Here is an 18,839-nt window from a genome sequence, read left to right as displayed (position 1 = left end):
TGGGCCTCTCTCACCAGGCTCTCCCCTGACCTGCTGGGTGCCCCGCAGCAGTCATGTTTTCCTCTGAGCCTCGATTTCTCCTCCTGACCTGGACAGGGCAGGACCAGATGTTCTCTGAGGGCCCTTCCGGTATGACAGGCCAGGATGGGAGGCCACCCTGCACTGCAGGGACACGACATGCTGACCCGGACTGAGGGAGAGACTTCATTTAATCCTGCCCCTCCCAGGCTTAAGGTTGCAGTTCATAAAAGAAGTGCTGTTGTGAGCAGACAGGGGTCACCAGTGCTGTGGCTCCTCTCTGTCCTCATGAGGCCTCCGGTGGACCCAGACAGCTCTGGGCTGGAGTAGTGAACACCAGGGCTACAGGCTATCAGGACTCCTGGGCAACGGGCCATGTGACTTCATGAAGCTTCGCATGTGTCTAACTGCCTTCTTCACCCTCGTGTCTTTGGGATCTGAACAGGACAGTAACAGACCTACAGAGAGGGGAAAAAACCCTCAGGGACTGCCTGGGTGGGAAGGGCCCTGAGCCCTGAGACCAGCCCCCACCCTGAACAGACCAGGAGCCTGAGACCCAGAGAGGCCAAGGTCACATGGGAGATTGGACACAGATCTAGGACATCAGGTTCTGTCATCAGAAACTCTCAACCCTCTTAGGGTCCCTGCCTCAGTCCTGGCACAGCAGAGAATCTGCTGGACCCTGGAGAGAAACTGCCTGACCCTACTGGGAGCCAGGAACTGCAGGACTTCCTGTCCCCACCTCCCGACTGCCACATCCAGAGACCATCTAGAGGCTGTTCATGAAACAGGAGAATTGGGGTGAGCCATGGCCTTCTGGCCCCTCCTCTGGCCTAAGGGACATCGGCCACTGGTTTGCTTGTGACCAGGGAGCAGTGCCATCCATCTCTGGCCCTCAATTTTTCTATAATGAAAGACTTGGACCCCATAACCTGGGGCACTTCTGGGTCTGTGTGTGGTCTGGAACTGCCCAAAGGAGCAGGGCCAGATGGGAGCAGGAAGAAGGGCCCTGCTCTTTCCTCTGTGTTCTGAGGGCCCTAGGGTCTGCCCCCACCCATGCTCAGCCCCCAGGCTCCTGGGGGAGGGGAGACTTACACAATGACGTCCCAGGGACACTCCACTGAGGTCCTATTGCAAGGCATAAGCTTTCTGGCAGGAATGGTTCCTTGCAGGTATTCAAGACAGCACTCTTGGCCAACACTGGTCATTTGAGCCACAGAGAGCACAGGAGCAGGTATGTCTAGGGGGTGAGAGGTGGCCTGTGAGGGTGTATCTCTCTGTGTATGTGGGGGTCTGTGGGGTACATTGTGTGTCTGTGTTTTTGGAGGGTGTATGTGTCTTGTTTGTATCTGTGGGAGAGGTGTAGGGGCTTCCTGTGGGTGATTGTGTGCATGTTTTAATTTCCACTCCTTAGAGTACTACCAAGACTGGATATCTCTTGCTTTATCAGTCATTTTAATATCTTTTGAAAAGCTGCCTTCTAGTATCACTTGCTGGGTTTTATCAGATTACTTACCTTTCTCTTAATTTTAAGATCTCTGGTATATTAGATATTACACTTTTGTAACACAAATTTTACAAAGGTATTTCCATTTTTTGTGCTTTATCTTTTAACCTTATTTGGGATTATTTAAAATAAAAACATAAATATTTAATTTTGAAAAGTCAATTCATCAATATTTTCCTTTATGGCTGGTTTCTAGCTTTCATCTGGTGCTTAAAAAGGTTTTCTCCATTCCATGAAAATAAAAAGATTTACTCATCTTTTTCCTTTTTAAAGGAAATCTTTATTGTTTTTCCTCTTTACAAAAGCGATGCATGCTTGTTGTCAAAAATGAAGGGGAAATAAATTAATTTAGGTAGAGTGAGTATCTTTATGAGTTTCCCTATTCAAGAACAAGGTTTCCCTCTGTCTCCCCATTTATTTAAATTTCCTTTTGAGGCCGTCAGTGGAGATTTATAGTTTCTCCATATAGGCCCTTCATAATAATTGAGTCTATTCCTAGAAAATCTACTTTTCTTGATGCTGTTTGGAATGGGATGTTTTCTTTCATTATATTTTCTTTGGTTGTTGGTATAAAACAAACTATTTATTTTTGGATGTCACTTTTTAACTGGTCATCAATCCTGATTTAAAACTGAATAAAATGGAAAAGATCTGTTTCCATTTGAAGACTCTGTCATATTTATTTCCCCTCTCAGGGTTTTCCACCAGGGCAAATTTGATGATACTTCATCCATTTCAGCATTAAACATCAGAATTTTCTATATCCTTCTCATTAGGATTTTCCTTCACTATGGACACTCTGATGCTGACTAAGTTGGAAGCTAAACCTGAAGGCTTTCCCACACATATTACACACATACGGTTTCCTCCAAGTATGGACAGTCTGATGTATAATACAGTCAGAGCTATAGCTGAAGCCTTTGCCACACTCCATGCATCTGAAGGGTTTCTCCCCAGTGTGGCTTCTCTGATGCCGAATTAAATGGGCATTAACGTGGAAGGCTTTTCCACATTCCTTACACTGAAAGGGTTTCTCTCCAGTATGGATTCTCTGATGTACAATATAGTCAGAACTACAGCTAAATGCTTTCTCACATTCCACACATTTGAAAGGTTTCTCCCCAGTGTGTATTCTCTGATGCCTAGTTAGTTTGGCATTGATACTGAAGGCTTTCCCACATTCCTTACATTGATAAGGCTTTTCTCCAGTATGGATTCGGTGATGATCAAGTAGGTTTCTTTTAGAAGTAAAGCATTTCCCACACTCATTACATTCAAAGGGTTTCTCCCCAGTATGCATCCTCTGATGCTGCATTAGTTTTGCATTAACATTGAAGGCCTTCCCACACTCCTTACACTCGTAGGGCTTCTCCCCAGTGTGGATTCTCAGATGCTGCCGGAGCTGAGAGTTACACCTGAAGGCTTTCCCACATTCTTTACACTCATAGGGTTTCTCACCCGTGTGGATTCTCTGGTGCTGGATTAACTTCCCTTTGACGCTAAAGGCTTTTCCACATTCAGTACACTCATAGGGTTTCTCACCTGTGTGAATTCTTTGATGCTGAATGAGTTTTGCATTATTACTAAAGGCTTTTCCACACTCCTTACACTGATAGGGCTTCTCTCCAGTGTGGACGCTCTGATGCTGTCTAAGCTGGGAGCTGCACCTGAAGCCTTTCCCACACTCATTACATTCATAAGGTTTCTCTCCAGTGTGGATTCTCTGATGTTGAATTAATTTTGCATTAACATTGAAAGCTTTCCCACAGTCATTACACTGGTAAGGTTTCTCTCCCGTGTGGACTCTCTGGTGTGTGATATATGCAGAACTGCAGCTGAAGCCACTTCCACACTCCTTGCACTGATAGGGCTTCTCTCCTGTGTGGATTCTCTGATGCCGACTTAGACTCCCATTAACGCTGAAGGCCTTCCCACACACCTTACACTGATAGGGCTTCTCTCCACTGTGGATTGTCTGATGTGTGATATAATGGGAACTGTAACTAAAACTTTTCCCACACTCAACACACTTGAAGGGTTTCTCCCTGCTATGAAGTCTTTGATGCCAAATTAATTTTGCATGAACGCTAAAGGCTTTGCCACACTCCTTACACTGATGGGGCTTCTCCCCAGTGTAACTATCTTGATGCTGAGTAAGTTGAGAGTTACACCTAAAGGTTTCCACTAATTCTTCACATTTGAAAGGTCTTTTCCCAGTGTTAATTATTTCATGCTGAATAAGTTTTGTGTCAAAGCTGAAGGCTTTCTCCAGTCCAGTACACTCAGGGGATTGCTCTCCAGTGGAGACAGTGTAACACTGATTCAAGTTTGGACTTTGATTAAAGAAACACTCCTCCATGGGGCTTGTGTCGTCTTTCACTGTTCCATCAATGATACTGTTTTCTTTCTTCATACTTCCTACTGAGTGAGCTTCCTCTTGTTTCTCTAGAACAAAGGCTTCTGAAAAGGCTGTTTCCTGGGAAAAGTCCCTCTGAAGTTCAAATGATGTATTAACTTTTTCTTCATCCATTTCCTTTGTCAAATTATTGTCAGTCTGAATATCAATATCTACTATAAAAAACCAGAAAACACAAAATATCACGTAAGAACCGTGTTAGAAAAAAGAAAAGAATTGTGTTAGAAAGAATAAAGGAACCATAGTAAACAAGGGGTTCTTTAAAAATCACCAGATTAGATTAAAAAAATCTAAGATTTATCCATAGGTGGGATAATATGTAGCTGGTAAAAAAAATGAAATAAATCCATATATGCCTACATGAAAAGATGTCCAAGGTACACTGTTAAGTGAAAAAACAAGTTGATGAACAGCATGTAGAGTACATTCCATTTGTGTAAAGGAAAATAAAAAGGGCCAACATAAACACATAAACTTGTATATGCCTAGAAAACTTGTGGAAGAATACATAAGAAACTGAGCAAACTGGCACAAGAAGTTTGGTAGACTTTTTCCCCCCTACTTTATATACTTCCTGTACTATTTGCCAATATCATCTATGTGTCAATATTATAAATTTTAAAGTACTATAGTGATTTTTTTAAAAATTGCCAGTCTCTAAACCAATAACCAATAACACGAAGGGTAAAGGTGACAACAGTGGAACAAAATTCTAGGCCTTATCCACTAGATGAGCATTCCTTCCATCACACCATGCAGTAGTCCCCCCTTATGCACAGGGGATATGTTCCAAGACCCCCAGTGGATGCCTGAAACCTCGGATAGTACCAAACCCTATACCGAACCTGACACCAAACAGTGGATCTGATAACTGAGAGGGCTACTGAGTGACTAAGGGGTGGGCAGTGTAACAGGATGGATACACTGGACAAAGGGGTGCTTCATGGCCTGGGTAGGACAGAGTGGAACAGCAAGAGATTTCATCATGCTACTCAGAATGGCATGCAATTTAAAACTTATCAACTGTTTATTTCTGAGATTTTCTATTTAACACTTTCAGACTGCAGTTAACTGCAGGTAATGGAAACCATGGAAGTGAAACTGCAGATAAGGGGGACTACTTTACTTTACCATACTCTGCAGTTTCTTCTCAATTATCCCTATGTTGCTGAGTCCCTTGTTAATAAAAATGGAAATTGCTTAAGGAGGAAAAGGCACAGGATCCAACAACACGTGGCAACAATGGGAATGGCAAGTGTTAGCAGCACCAGGAATCAAAAGGGGAAGAATTTTGCTTCTTTCTTTAGAACTTAAACTCTAGGTTTTCCAAAATGCCTCCTTCAGCTTGTTTTCTCTGCTTCAGAAAGGCTCTGCTCAGGCCCACATGATCCCTTTGATCCCACCCCTTCCCTCCCTCTCCAGAACACAGATGCTTCCTCCTTCCTTTCTGTCTACTGTACCCCCAACCCTAAAACTGGTCATTCCCTAAAATTCTTTCTATAATCCCATTAGTCTTTCTATAATCCTTACAGTCCCAACAGAGCTACTCATCTCTGCATTTGTTCCCAAATTTCTCAAAATTGGCCCTAAAATGCTGTCTCTATTTTTTCATCTCTCATCTCTCCTCAAACACATGTAATATGCCGCCTATTCCAGTATTTCATTATAATCACCCTCAAAAGACCCAATGATTTGGATTTCTCTAGCAAGAATTTTCAAAATACTATTGGTCTTTTCCAAATTATGAAAATAATATTCATTTGTAGTATCAGAAAGTTACAAAGAAAAAAATTGAAATTACCTGAAATACAACCACCTAACAATAACTACTGCTATCTTCTGCAGGATCTCCTTCCCCAATCATTTTCTTTCCAATCAGTTTTCTAAAAGCATATATTCTTTCCAAATTGAAAATTTTTTCTTCCTTAACATTAATAACAATTTTCCAATGCCTTTAGTTATTCTGTAAAAATATATTTTTAAATTGCTAAACAGTATTCCATTCTGCAGAGGTAACTTAATTTAACCATTCTCTCTATACTGAAAATCCAGGTTATTTCCAATATTTTATTATATAATATTATGATGCAGTTTTGTGCATATGCATCTTTGTCTATATCTCCCATTACTTTATTAGGATACAGTCTTAGAAGGAAATATCCAGGTTATCAAGTACAGACTGTTTTTTTTTTCAGTGAGGAATACTGGCCCTGAGGTAACACTTGTTGCCAATCTTCCTCTTTTTGCTTGAGGAAGATTGTCACTGAGCTAACATCTGTGCCAGTCTTTCTCTATCTTGTATGTGGGACACCACCACAGCATGGCTTGATGAGCAGCATGTAGGTCTGCACCCAGGATATGAACCTGTGAACCCTGGGCCATTGACGCAGAGTGCACAAACTTAACCACTACACCACCAGGCCAGCCCCTCAAGTACAAACTTTTAAAAGGCTCTTTATAGGTATTGCTAAAATACTTTCTAGAAAGACTACTAATTCACATTCACCTCCAGAAGTCTTTCCTGTTTTGCTGTACTCTCACTATCACTTACTATAATTTAATTGTTCTCAATATAAGAGGTGAAATATCTCTCATTGTTTTCATTTATATTTCATGGGCTTCTGCTGAGGGTGAATATTTTTCACAATGACTAAAATTTGTACTTCTTAAGTGGATCAACCATGTATATTCTTTACCAATTTTTCCACACTAGTGACCTTCTATTTACCAAACCCCATGGTGTGGCAGATACTACTGGCTGCTTAACCAATATCCATTCTCCCTTTCTTCCTTACTAGCACATCCTCCATTTTTTATGAGTTAGCAATAAAAACTACAGCTAAAAACTATATTTTGCACCCTCTCTTGAAGTAGAGGTGGCCATTTGACACAGTTCCAGCAAATGAGATATAAACAGAAGTCACCTGGTAGGGCTTCTGAGAAAGTTGTTTAAAAAAAGTCAACCCTGCTGACACGGGCTTTGTGCCCTACACCTTCCCCTCCGCCTGCCTAAAACCCATCTGATTTCTCACCCCAGTTAACCTACCAGATTACACTGACTAGATCAATCTTTCTATATCCTCAGCTAAAATCATGACAGGTTGTACAAGAACTTCAAAGACTTCAGGACTGTCTGCTGCCTACAGAATGAAATCCAGACCGCTTTGATTAAGGAACTCTACAATATCACTTTCTTCCCCTCTATATGTCAAGCACTTTAAACTCCCCATTTAAAACACATCTTCCGGGTCAGGGATCATCTGGTTGAATGGATCACAAGGAACAAAAATCCACTGAAACTATCTTTTAAAGAAAAAGGATTCATTCAAAGGATACAAGAGAATCTTATGGACCCCAAATGCAGAGAGTAAAGCAGGGCCTCATGGGAAACAGGAAATCATCTGGTAAGTACTCTGCTGCAGCAAGTGAGAACCTTGCTACTTCAAGTATGGTCTGGGAACCAGAAACATTGGCATAACCTAGGAATTAATAGAAATGCAGAATCCTGGCCCCACTGCAGACTTACTGAATGACAAGACATATGTTTGCAAGACACCCAGGTGATTCATTTGCACGTCACTTGAGAAGCACTGAATTGAGAGCATTTTCTCCCTTCTGCCTTATTTCCTGCAGTTTACTATGTACAGCTGTCTCCACCAACGAAAAATAATAAAAACTAATATTTCATTGAGCACATATTATAAGTTAGGCACTTTATACATTATCTCGTTTAATCCTCAACCTATAAGACTAGCACAATTACCTCATTTTATTATTATTCCATTTTCAGAGATAAGAACAGTGATCTTAGAGAATTCAAATAACTGACATGCTCAAAGTCACAACTAGGAAAACAGCTGGGACTGGACCTGAAGAAAGTCTACTCCAAAGACTGTAACCTTAACCACCAGGCTATCCTGCCTCTGTGCATAAAAAGACTGTTAATTTCCCATTCTCCAGATTAGGTGGACAATGCTTAGAAAATAGCAAGGACCCAAAAAATTACTAAATCCATTCATTTTGTCTGACAAAGGTGGGGTTCCAAAATTAGGACTGAAAAGAATTAGAATGAGGCATGGAAAAAATAGCTGTTCTTGGAATTACAAAGAAACAGCAAACTGTGAAAATAGAAAGGTCTCAGTTGTACATATCTCTATAAATCATTAAAATTTATTTAAATTTTTTTTTTTTTTTTTAAAGATTTTATTTTTTCCTTTTTCTCCCCAGAGCCCCCCGGTACATAGTTGTGTATTCCTCGTTGTGGGTTCTTCTAGTTGTGGCATGTGGGACACCGCCTCAGCGTGGTCTGATGAGCAGTGCCATGTCCGCGCCCAGGATTCAAACTAACGAAACACTGGGCCGCCTGCAGCGGAGCGCGCGAACTTAACCACTCGGCCATGGGGCCAGCCCCAAAATTTATTTAAATTTTACTCTGTACAGCTGACCAACAAACGAGTCATGCTTACATGTTGCTAAAGTTGACTTTCTCCCTAAAGAGTTAAGCTTCCCAGCATAACAGGCAACACAGGCCTCCCTTACCAGTCCAGAGGGCCTGGGGGCCTGCTTCTGTCCCAGCAGCCAGTGGAGATGGGCCCCCCAGCTCACCTCCTCCTTCCAGTTGTGAGATCACAGCAGGTTTGAGAAGTGGAAATCCTGTTTCGGGGAAAGGAAAAAGGAGAGACAGGTGAATAATCTCCACAGATGAGTTCCTAAACCTCTTCTCAGATTGTCTCAGCAATGGGGAGCCCCAGGGGCTTCCATGCCTGAGGACTATGGGCAAAGGGCAGGGGGGGGGGGGGGCGGGTGAGGGCTTCTGAAAGAGGGGGGTTAGAAGGCGTATATGTGTGTATGACTGGGGGTGGGGTTGAAAAGGTATGGGAGGAGTTGGGAAGGGCTCAGACTGTGGGCCTAGGAGACCTCAAGAGACACTGGTAAGATGTGGGAGAACCTGAAGATAATACTGTGGAACAGGAAGTTACTTCTTCCCACACTGTCTCCAAAACACAGCTTCTATAGGGCGGATCAAGAGTGCACACCAGGGTCCGGCCCAGTGGTGCAGCGGTTAAGTTCACACGTTCCACTTCTCGGCAGCCCGGGGTTCACTGGTTCCAATCCCGGGTGCAGACAAGGCACCGCTTGGCAAACGCCATGCTGTGGTAGGTGTCCCACATATAAAGTAGAGGAAGATGGGCATGGATGTTAGCTCAGGGCCAGGCTTCCTCAGCAAAAAGAGGATTGGCAGTAGTTAGCTCAGGGCTAATCTTCCTCCAAAAAAAAAGAGTGCACACCAGTCCCAACAAAGTCCTATAATGGTCCAAAAAGTGTTTGAGGTTCACCCTTCTCACCAACCCCTCAGTCTACAGGATTAGAAATCTCAGTCACTGGGGTTCCCACTCAGTAAAAGATCCCAGAGACCCCACCTGCAACCCGGCAGGGGCAGGAAATCCCAACTGGCAGAGTCTCGGTCCCGGGGGGAGAGAGGCCTTACCCAGGGAGGCCATATTTCCATAATTCTCCAGCATCACATCCCTGTACAGGGCCCTCTGTGCAGGGGACAGGCTGTCCCATTCCATCTGGGTGAAGTACACAGCCACATCCTCGAAGGTCACCAACTTCTGAAACAACAGGTTCCTGCTGCCCTAGGGCCAATTCCATGGCTCAGGCCCTAAGTGAGGGGCAGAGGGCAGTATAAGGGCTTGGGGAGGGAGCTTGTGAAGAGCATAAAATTAATAACAAGGGGAAAGACTTGAGAAAAAAGCACCTGGAAAGTATACCATGAAATATTTGACCAACCTTGCGTCATATTCTACACTTATAAAAGATACCATAAGTTGGGATAAAGAAAAAAAATCCCATAACCAAGTTCTGCTAAAGGAACTCCATTGTTTCAGTAGGCCACTCCTTCACTGGCGGATGGAGGTCAGAACAGATCCACCAGATTCCCACTTCATCGCCTTGATGTCTTGGCTTCTCCACCCTGCTCCTCACGCCTCGTCCCCACCAGCAAACCTAAGCCATCCACAAAGAACTGCCATAGTTTCCACGTTATCCAGCCCCCATCTGCTGCCTGATTCCCATCACTGACCCCCCTATGAGCTCAGTGTTGCCCCGACTGGCTAGGGATGGGCGGGAGCAGCCCATCCTGCTTCCAGATGGGTCTCGCTGAAAACTCAACATTGTCTGTCACCCTCTCTCATTCAAGCCTCATCCTTTTCAACTTGACCCAAGAGTTCAGTGTTTCTCCAAGAAGGTTTGGACAAGAAGGGCAGTCAGCCTTCCTGCTGGCTGCTCCTCTTTGCATCACCACACTGTGTGGTCAGCACAGGCCCTGCCATCAGGGCTGATACCAAGCACTGCTCCCAGGCCCAACTCCTCCCTCCTAGGCAGCTGCAGCCTCTGGTAGCTCTCCCGCTGCTCTCCTCAGCCTTCTGTAGCAACCTCAGGGATGCACTGGCACGGATTTGCCCTCAACTCCTCTCTGCCAGGATCTGTCTCGCTTGATTCAACTGACCTCCACCCATCAACAATTCTAGTCCAACATCTGGGCATTTCTGTGAGTCACTCCCTGAGTGACCTTGGACAGGTCCAGTAACTTCTCTGCACAAAACTAAAAGCCTTCACTGCCCACTGCCACCACCCTTTACCCTGCTAAGTTGGCACCTCCTCCTGAATTCAAACCTCAGCTGGTGACATCCACTGCCACCTGCGCAGGAAACCTCAGCCAGAGCCCTGGGGATTTGTTCTTGACTCCGCCCTCTCCCTTACCCCACCTCCTCACTTTGACTGCACGTCCCAAAGATTTCTTTGTTAGGCATTCCGTAAGTGGATCCCCCCTCTTTAACAACTACTTTCCTTGATGAAGCCCACATCACTTGGACCAGTGGAATTCTTTCTGAAGTGGTCACCTTGCTTTTGAATTACTCCTGAAAATTACTCCCTACACAGCTGTCACAAATCTGACCATGTTAACTTCACTGGTTCCACAGGTGCCACAAGGCTGAGCAGTTAACAATCACACAATGGCTGTGTAACCTTGGACAAGTCACCCTTGGCCCCCTTGCCTTCATGTCTTTTGTGGCGGAATGAGCACAACACAGCACCTGTTGTCAGGAGCATGGTTGTCAGGACTGAGTGATCCATGCAAAGTGCTTAGCATGGTGTCTGCAGCATAGTAAGCCCCAAAAAATGTTACTGGAGTTACTGTGACTGATTATTCCCAACCTGGAGTCCATGGAGGTCCATGGATGAGCTTCAGGGGGTCCATGAAGTCCCTGAAATTGCAGGGAAAATATGGTTTGCACGTTTATTTCTCTTGGGAAGATGGTCCAGAGCTTATCAGAGACCTAAATGTTTAGCCAGTGTACTCCAAGCCCCGAAAGTCTCTGCAGGTCACAAGGAGACATCCTGTCCCAGAGGACTTCCTGTCTTTTTCCCTCCCTTGACCACACTCCCCTCATCTTCCCCTTCCTTGAATTACAGACATAGCCACCCTTTATGTTGATTCGGCCCTGCTAGTCCTCTTCACCTACACCCTGGCCCCTGGGAATCCTAATCCTCTGCTATCCTCCTTCATTCACATTCACACACAGAGCATCCTACATGGGCATCTTCCACGTCTCCTATTCACCAGAGCCCTTTGCTGGGGGAGCTCCCGTACCAGAGAAGCAAAAAAAACTCAAGTGCAGAAGACTACACTCCGGCCTTCAGGGACGTTCTCCTGCTGCTTCCATCCCTTCACATCACCGCTCTTCCCACAAGTTCCAGTCTGGCAGGCAGAAGCGTGGAAGCCCTCTCCAGCTTTCACGGCAAGGCTCACCAGCTTCCCTTCTCAGTTTTTTTCAATTTGAAACTGCACAGAGGAAGAGCTGAAGGACCCACAGCTCACCTGGGGCCAGGCTGTCAGGAGTATGGCTGCCATGACCTGGTCTCCCTCTCAGAGAAGGACTGGAGCTGAGGGAAAACAGAGAGAGCCAAGTGTGAGGCAAGCCACCCCCACCAGGAACAACACAGCCCCTCACAGAAGATCTGAGACCCAGGCAGCCTGGGTCCAGATGGGAGTGCCAGCAGGAGCTGCCACAGGAAGAAGGGAGTGATCTGTTCAGTGGCTCGGTGCCAAGGACTCCTCCCAGACATGACACTGACACCCACTGCTAGGGACCCTAGCATTTTACAATTCTGATACATATCATACACACAAAACAGTGTACATAAAATGTATGCAGAGCCTAAAGAATAATAAAACAAAGACTCCTGTATCAATGATTCAGCTCAGGAGATAAAACATTAGTAAGATCTTTGACTTACTCCTCTTGCTCTAAATGAGTATCATCCTCTATTTCACTGCAGGAGAAGCCAGGCTGGCGGGGCTGTCACTCTAGCACAGAGGCCTCTGAGTCAGGCCAAGGGAGGCAGCATCCTGCCCTGTTCCCTCACTCAGCTGAGCGCCCTCAAGAGTCCTAATCCCTCTGTAGAGCCCTTGGGAGGTCAGCCTCCTGCACAGTGCAGACTTACCTTGAGGAAGCTGGGCCGGAAGTGAGGTACCAGACTGCCTCCTGATACTTTCCAGGCTTCTGACAGCGAAGAAGCCAAGGCATCAGCTCCCTGAGAGAGGGGATCACTGTAGCACCTAGGGTTCCGTGACCCAGCACCCCTTGTTCACTATATTCAAAAACACATGGACTGGTTATTTTCTGATTTTTATTCTCCTAAAGTCAGTTTGAAATTATGCATGCTTTCCTAAAATTTCATCTACATCTTCCAGGATTTCAACTTTAGTGCAGAGTTGTGGAAAACACTGGTTCATGATTTTTGGTTCCTCCCTATTTGGAGCTACTTTGCTTTTCCCAATTCTTTTGAGTATACGTGCTTTCTAGACCTTTTCCCCTTGGTTAGTGTTGTGAATTGAATGTGTCCCCCCAAAATTCCGATGTTGAAGCCCTAACCGCCAATGTGACTATATTTGGAGACAGGAGCCGTGAGGAGGTAACAAGGTTAAATAGGTCCTAAGGGTGCAGCCCTAATCCAATAGGACTTGTGCGCTTATAAGAACAGGAAGAGACTCCAGAGTGTTCTGTCTCTGTCATGTGAGGACACAGCAAGAAGGCAGCCAACTGCAACCCAAGGAGAGGGCCCTCACCAAGAACCAAATTGGCCGGCACCTTGATCTTGGACTTCCAGCCTCCACAACTGTGAAAAATAAGTTTCTGTTCTTTAGGCTACAGAGTCTAAGGTATTTGTTATGGCAGCCCAAACAGACTAATAAAGTTAGGCTGAGCACTGGTTTATCTATTTGAATGTTTTCTTTTATTTCCAAAGCTCTAGCTTTTTTATTTATTTAGAACACCACTCTTTTTTTCTATTTTTTTAAATTCATTAAGTTCTGCTTTCTTAGTTTGTTTCTTTAGCTCTGTAAGAGACAGCTTATGTACCAGCCAATGTTCTTGTCTCACTCTTATCCAGTTCCAGAAGCTTTGATCAGCTTTGTGCAGGTGCATCCTACCAACGCCTCTGCAAGGATCTATATCACACATGTCTGGCTCCTGCCCTGGGGCTTCTCTGGTGTCCTGTGTGGGACACTTATGGGACCCCGAAGTACAGGAGAATTAATGCCTTGTGATGCCACCTTTGACAAACAGTGGACAGAGGTCAATGGATAAATGTTTTCCCCTTTAGTCCATGAGATTCCAAGGCTCCTCAAAGATGCTGCAAGATAGAGTACCAGTCAGCTGCAGAAGGGCCAGCCTGACAATGCATCCTTTGTTTTGGCTCTCCCCCCTTCTCTGCTCCACTTTCCTTGTCTTTCACTCTGCCTGGGACTGCATTCCCAAATAAGTCACCTACACACAAATCTTCGTCCTATGCTCTGCTTTCGGGGAAAGTTAGACTATAAAAGGCTTTTTTCCTACCTTCTTGAAGTTGCATGATTTACTCGTTTTTATTTTTTCCTATTTGACAATTAAAACCCATAAGACCACAAATTTTCCTCTGAATACACTATTAGCCACATTCCAGAGGTTTTTTATATTTGTTTTCATTACTATTTTATTGCTAGTCAGCAACTGTGTTTTGTCCCTAACCAAAGGATTGTTTAGGCTAGTCTGTTGTTGTTAATTTCTTCTCTGTTCATAATTTATAGCTTTATTGCATGGTATTTAAATATTCTGATCTATTTACTTCTGCTTTACAGATTTTTGAGGTTTTTTGGTGGCTGAAGTGTCCGTTTAAAAAATACTCTATAGATGCTTAAAAAGAAAACATATTCTATGATGAAAGAACATATAATTCTACTTGAATCTAATAAGTCAACTCTACCAATTTCATTATATAGATTTTCCTCTGTAATCCGTGATTACTTACCTAATTAAACTGAGATAGCCAGTAAAGAGTGAACTCTCATAAAACACTAAGCCCATATGTATCATGGGAAAATCTTTTCAAATCGTCAAGAAATGAACAATTCCAACACTATTTAAACTGTAGCAGAGAACAGCAAAATACGTTTCCCAGTCCTTTTTACGATGCCAGAACAATACTGACACAAGAACCAGAGACCAGTCTCATTATGAATATGAATACAAAAATCCTAAATATTAAGGAATAGAATCCAGTAGTTCATTAAAGCAACATACCATGACTAAGAGGGATCATCCCATGAATGCAAGTAAAGCTCAGTATTAGGATACAGATTAGCATACTTTTCCACATTAATAAATCAAAGAAAGATAAACATACTCTCCATCTCAATAGATGCCAAAGGCATTTGATAACATTCAACACTCATGCCTAAATTTTAAACCTTATACCCTAGAGAAACAAACCCTCATATGTAGGATTATGTACAAAATTATTCATTACCAGCAGTATCTTAGCAAAAAACTGGAAACAACCCACATGTCCACTGAGAATACATAAATAAGTTGTCGTATTGTTTACAATGGAACATCACTCAGCAGTAAAAAATGAAGAATCACAGCCCCACACAACAACATGGATGAATTTAGGAACATAATGTTGAGTTACGCAAGTCCTACATGACTAAAGACACCATGATGCTATTTTCATAAAGCTTGAAAACAAACAAAATTAAACACACTGTTTACAGACACATGTATAAATGGTAACATTATTTTCAAAAATAGGCAAGACCATGATTAACACAAAATTCAAGACAGTTGTTACCTCTAGGGGTGGGAAGCTGGGAGCTGGGTTGGGGAGGAGCACAAAGATAGATGCAGCAGTACTGGCAATGTTCTCCTTAACGGGATGGTGTGTCCATGGGTGCTGATTTTACTACTATGCTTCTTAACTGTCATTCTAGATGCCGTCCTCTGTATACATGAATGACATTTAAAAAAACATAATTATCTCTATGATATTGAGTGATTTCCAGAACAGATCGTCAAATGAAAAAAGCAAAGTGCAAAAGGTACTGTACTACCTTTCGTGTAAGAAAAAAAAAGGAAGTATAAGAAAATACATCATCTGTGTAAAAAGAAATAGAAGGATAAACCAGACAATAAGGAGAAATGGTTGCCTCCGGTGTGAGTGAAAAGCGGGTGAAAGGAACCTGGGAATGGAAACAGGATGGAAAAACAGGAGGTAGAAGGGATGAGGGACGAGTGACACTTCTCTTGACTGTGCCTTTTTGCTCTGACTTTGTAACCAGAACAATGCTTCACATATCCAAATAAATAAACAGATACACACATATATAAAATCAACCAACCAGGATGCGATGGGGGTGACAACCCAAAAAGGAATACAAACAACAGCAAATGAGCCAAACTACACTACAACTGAATAACATAACCACAGTGAAGTGGCGGGCAAGAAAAGAACTAAGTAACTTTGGAAAACAGTATTTTAACTAACTACTACGAGGCTAAAAACACCTGTGCCCAAATGCTTCTTGTGGTTGCAAGATTTACTAATTTTTCATTCTTTCCTATTTGGCAATTAAAACCTATAAGGCCATAAATTTTCCCTTGAATACACTATGAGCCACATTCCAGAGGTTTTTTTTATATTTCATGTTTTAGTTATTATTTTACAGCATATTTTTAACAAACTCGCTTTTTCATGAGGGTACGAATGAGCAATTCTGGAACTATTTTACGTGTATTCTAGGATTGAGGAAATCAGTAACTATACTGTAGAAGTCAATACCAAGTTTCGGTCATCCCACAGCCGGAGAGAAGTAGGGCCGAGTTACCTTTGGGAACTGATACCGCTCCAGGAGATAGTGCCCTCCGAAAGCCGGGCTGCTTCTGCTCTCGGGTGGCTAGGGGGGCCCTGCTTCACGATCCTCTGTTAAGAGCCAGGGAGTATACAGTCCATACGTGAAATGCATACAAGTAGAAGCCCCTACACGACCTCAACATGTCAAAAGACTCGTGATATCACCTAAGCCCGATTCACACCTTCAAATATTCCAGCCTCTGGCTGCTCCGACACAACTTCCCAAAAGGCCAGTAGCATCTTCCCCGAACAAAGTGCTAACTGCTCGGGGCTTCGGGGCTGCGCCAGCAACCTAGGCTTCGCCTTCCACGGGACTGAACATATTCAGCCCCCAAGCCTAAAGCAGTAGAGGGCGGGCGGAAGATGACTCTGGGCCGCCGCCCCACTCCCTCCCCTAGGCGCGGGAGACCTATCACCACCTACGTTAGAGGCGCATCAAAACTGCACGCAGAGCCTCGGGGCCAGGGCAACGCCCCCGCCGGCTGCAGCCCCAAACTCACCTCCGCAGCAGGCGGCTCCCCGGCGCGGCAGGAAGTGCGTCACCAGGCCGCGGCCGAGCCTCTCTAGGAGCAGCGTCGCTCTCTCTCGGTGGTCCTCCAGCCCCGCCCCCTGCGGCCCAGATTGGTGTCCTAGAGCCTTGCGCTCTTCGCTCGCCTGTCGCAGTCTGTTGCGGAGGCCAGTTGTTCCTCGGAGTGGGCTGGGGAAGGTAAGAATCAAAGGCGAGCACTGGATTCAGCCCGAGGTTGGCACCGGGGATCTGTGTCTTAGTAAACCTGCAGGTGCAACCAGATTTGGGAGTCTCCAGCCGGCCCAGTGGTGGATCGCACACTATCAGACTCAAGTCCCCCTTTTTGTGACAGTTATTTCCTAATGACTACTTTATTCTCCTGTCATGGAACTCATAGATAATGGCTTAGAAGATCATAGATAATGTAGACAACCTACATTTTGAAAACTAATGTTATGCCTTAACTGTAACAAAGGAGAAATAAAAGGAAAATAATTTATAATTAAAAATACATATTTCAGTATGTAAATGTTTGGTCATGACTGCTGTATGAGACCTAATGAAGTGGTCAGATACTTGCCTTTTCATATCTAATGTGCTTAAATGCCACAGCCACAATGCTGTGTCTTATACTGGTGTTTCGAAAATCACAAGGTATGATCCAAAATGGTGAACTCTTTTTGGTAAAGTTCTGAATGAAGCACAGTACAATCTTCTCTTGATTATACAGTAGTTATATTTCTGGAGAATCTGCATATGTTAAAACTGTGCAGAAATACATTGTGGTTATCTGAAAAACAGTTTCTAGATTCTGGTAATTTATAAACAGTTTTTACCTATGTGAATGTCCAGGAAGACATGAGAAAAGCTGTGAAAACTTTTTCAATAGGCGGGACCATCCTGTGCATTGCAGGATTTGTGGCACTCCTGGCTCCCAGCCAATACTACCAAACACTGTGACAAAATACCTCCATAAAATTCCAAAATGAGCCCTGGGGGAGGAGGGACAGCACTAAAAACCAATGAACTGACCACCCTTAAGTTCCCTCCCAACCCTGATAGTGCAGGCCTTTCTTCTTCCAGCTCTGACCTCTCCAGTGCTGCTGCTTCACTGGAAGAGGATTGGCTCCCACTCGCCTTTCCAGCCTCTTAACACTCCCGTTCTCCCCACTCTCCCCGACTCTCTCACTTGCTGAACGTACTTTTCTGTAAACCTAGAATGCCCTCCCCTTCCCATTTCCACCCTCTGTCTTGACTGTTACTTGAAGTCTCAGCTCAAATCCCATTTCCCCTAGAAAGCAAGGCTTCCCTGACCACCCACAATAAGGCAGGCCCCCCAGCCATCACAGCACCCTGTGCTTCTCAGTAGTTGGCACATTTGTATTTCTTTAATGGTGACAGTAAAAAAAAAAAAATCTACCTTCTCTGCTGGCTCCAGGGAGCAGGGACTATATATCTGTCTTGTTCAACACCATTATCCTCAGCAAGAGCACAGGCCTGGCACAAGGAGGCATGCAATAAACTTTTTTTTCAATGTTTGGGTCCAAAGGCTTCAACCCCAATTCCTGAGTTGAACTTCTCTTTATTTCTGTGCCACTAGAGGTAGGATATGTCTTAGGCCTGGGATTATGACACTGACCATTGCCAGCGTTGCCCTGACCTTGATCATCACTCTTTCCCAAAATGAGCACTTTACATGGCTTATCTCATTCAAATAAGAAAATAGTCCCATGATTGGGCAGGGTGATAGCTGGGGATTACATTGTTCTTGGCATAAGTGCTGTTTCTACTTCTTCCTAGGCTCAGAAAGCAGACCTTTAGCTAGGAATGAGAGTTTGCCTAAAGAAATATGAAGGAATTTGGAGTTTTACAGAAATGCTTGCCCCAAATGTTGGATTATAAACCAGTTGCCTAATTTTACAGATAAGAAAAAAGGACCACCTAAATAACCATGAAGCTCCTACCACTAAGAGTGCTATGACAGGTGCATGCCAAGTTACAAAATCTCTATGGAAGGCCTGGAAAGGCAGACCACTCACTGTCTGTCAATCTCTGTTCTTCCTTTCTTATTTAGTAACAGAATCTCTAGCGAGGCAGACAGTCCAGAAAAATTACACTTGCCAGCGCCCTTTAGGGCAAAGTGTGGACATGTA

At 44.1% G+C, this 18,839-nt stretch overlaps 1 protein-coding gene across 50 annotated transcripts; it reads right to left on the bottom strand.

Moving 5' to 3' along the window:
* Positions 1-1,782: 1,782 nt before the first annotated feature.
* Positions 1,783-16,875, bottom strand: ZNF23 (zinc finger protein 23). 50 transcript variants are annotated; one of them, XM_070261989.1, is made up of 9 exons: positions 16,679-16,875; positions 16,153-16,247; positions 15,120-15,268; positions 12,453-12,599; positions 11,827-11,891; positions 11,163-11,212; positions 9,430-9,606; positions 8,481-8,594; positions 1,783-4,096 (listed from the first exon to the last, which is right to left on the bottom strand). In XM_070261989.1, exons 7-9 carry the CDS (start codon positions 9,512-9,514, stop codon positions 2,298-2,300), a joined length of 1,998 nt encoding a protein of 665 aa, XP_070118090.1. In that variant the 5' UTR covers positions 9,515-9,606; positions 11,163-11,212; positions 11,827-11,891; positions 12,453-12,599; positions 15,120-15,268; positions 16,153-16,247; positions 16,679-16,875; the 3' UTR covers positions 1,783-2,297. The 50 variants fall into 50 exon arrangements, with proteins under 50 accessions (XP_070118090.1, XP_070118091.1, XP_070118081.1 ...); XM_070261990.1 differs by having other exon boundaries at positions 11,599-11,891; positions 16,679-16,812; XM_070261980.1 differs by having other exon boundaries at positions 9,430-9,556; positions 11,599-11,891; positions 16,679-16,812.
* Positions 16,876-18,839: the final 1,964 nt, after the last annotated feature.

This window comes from Equus caballus, chromosome 3 (assembly GCF_041296265.1).
Source record: "Equus caballus isolate H_3958 breed thoroughbred chromosome 3, TB-T2T, whole genome shotgun sequence".
NCBI classification, from domain to species: domain Eukaryota; kingdom Metazoa; phylum Chordata; class Mammalia; order Perissodactyla; family Equidae; genus Equus; species Equus caballus.
Note: the sequence above shows the minus strand (reverse complement) of the source record. Positions and strands in the feature narration are given on the sequence as shown.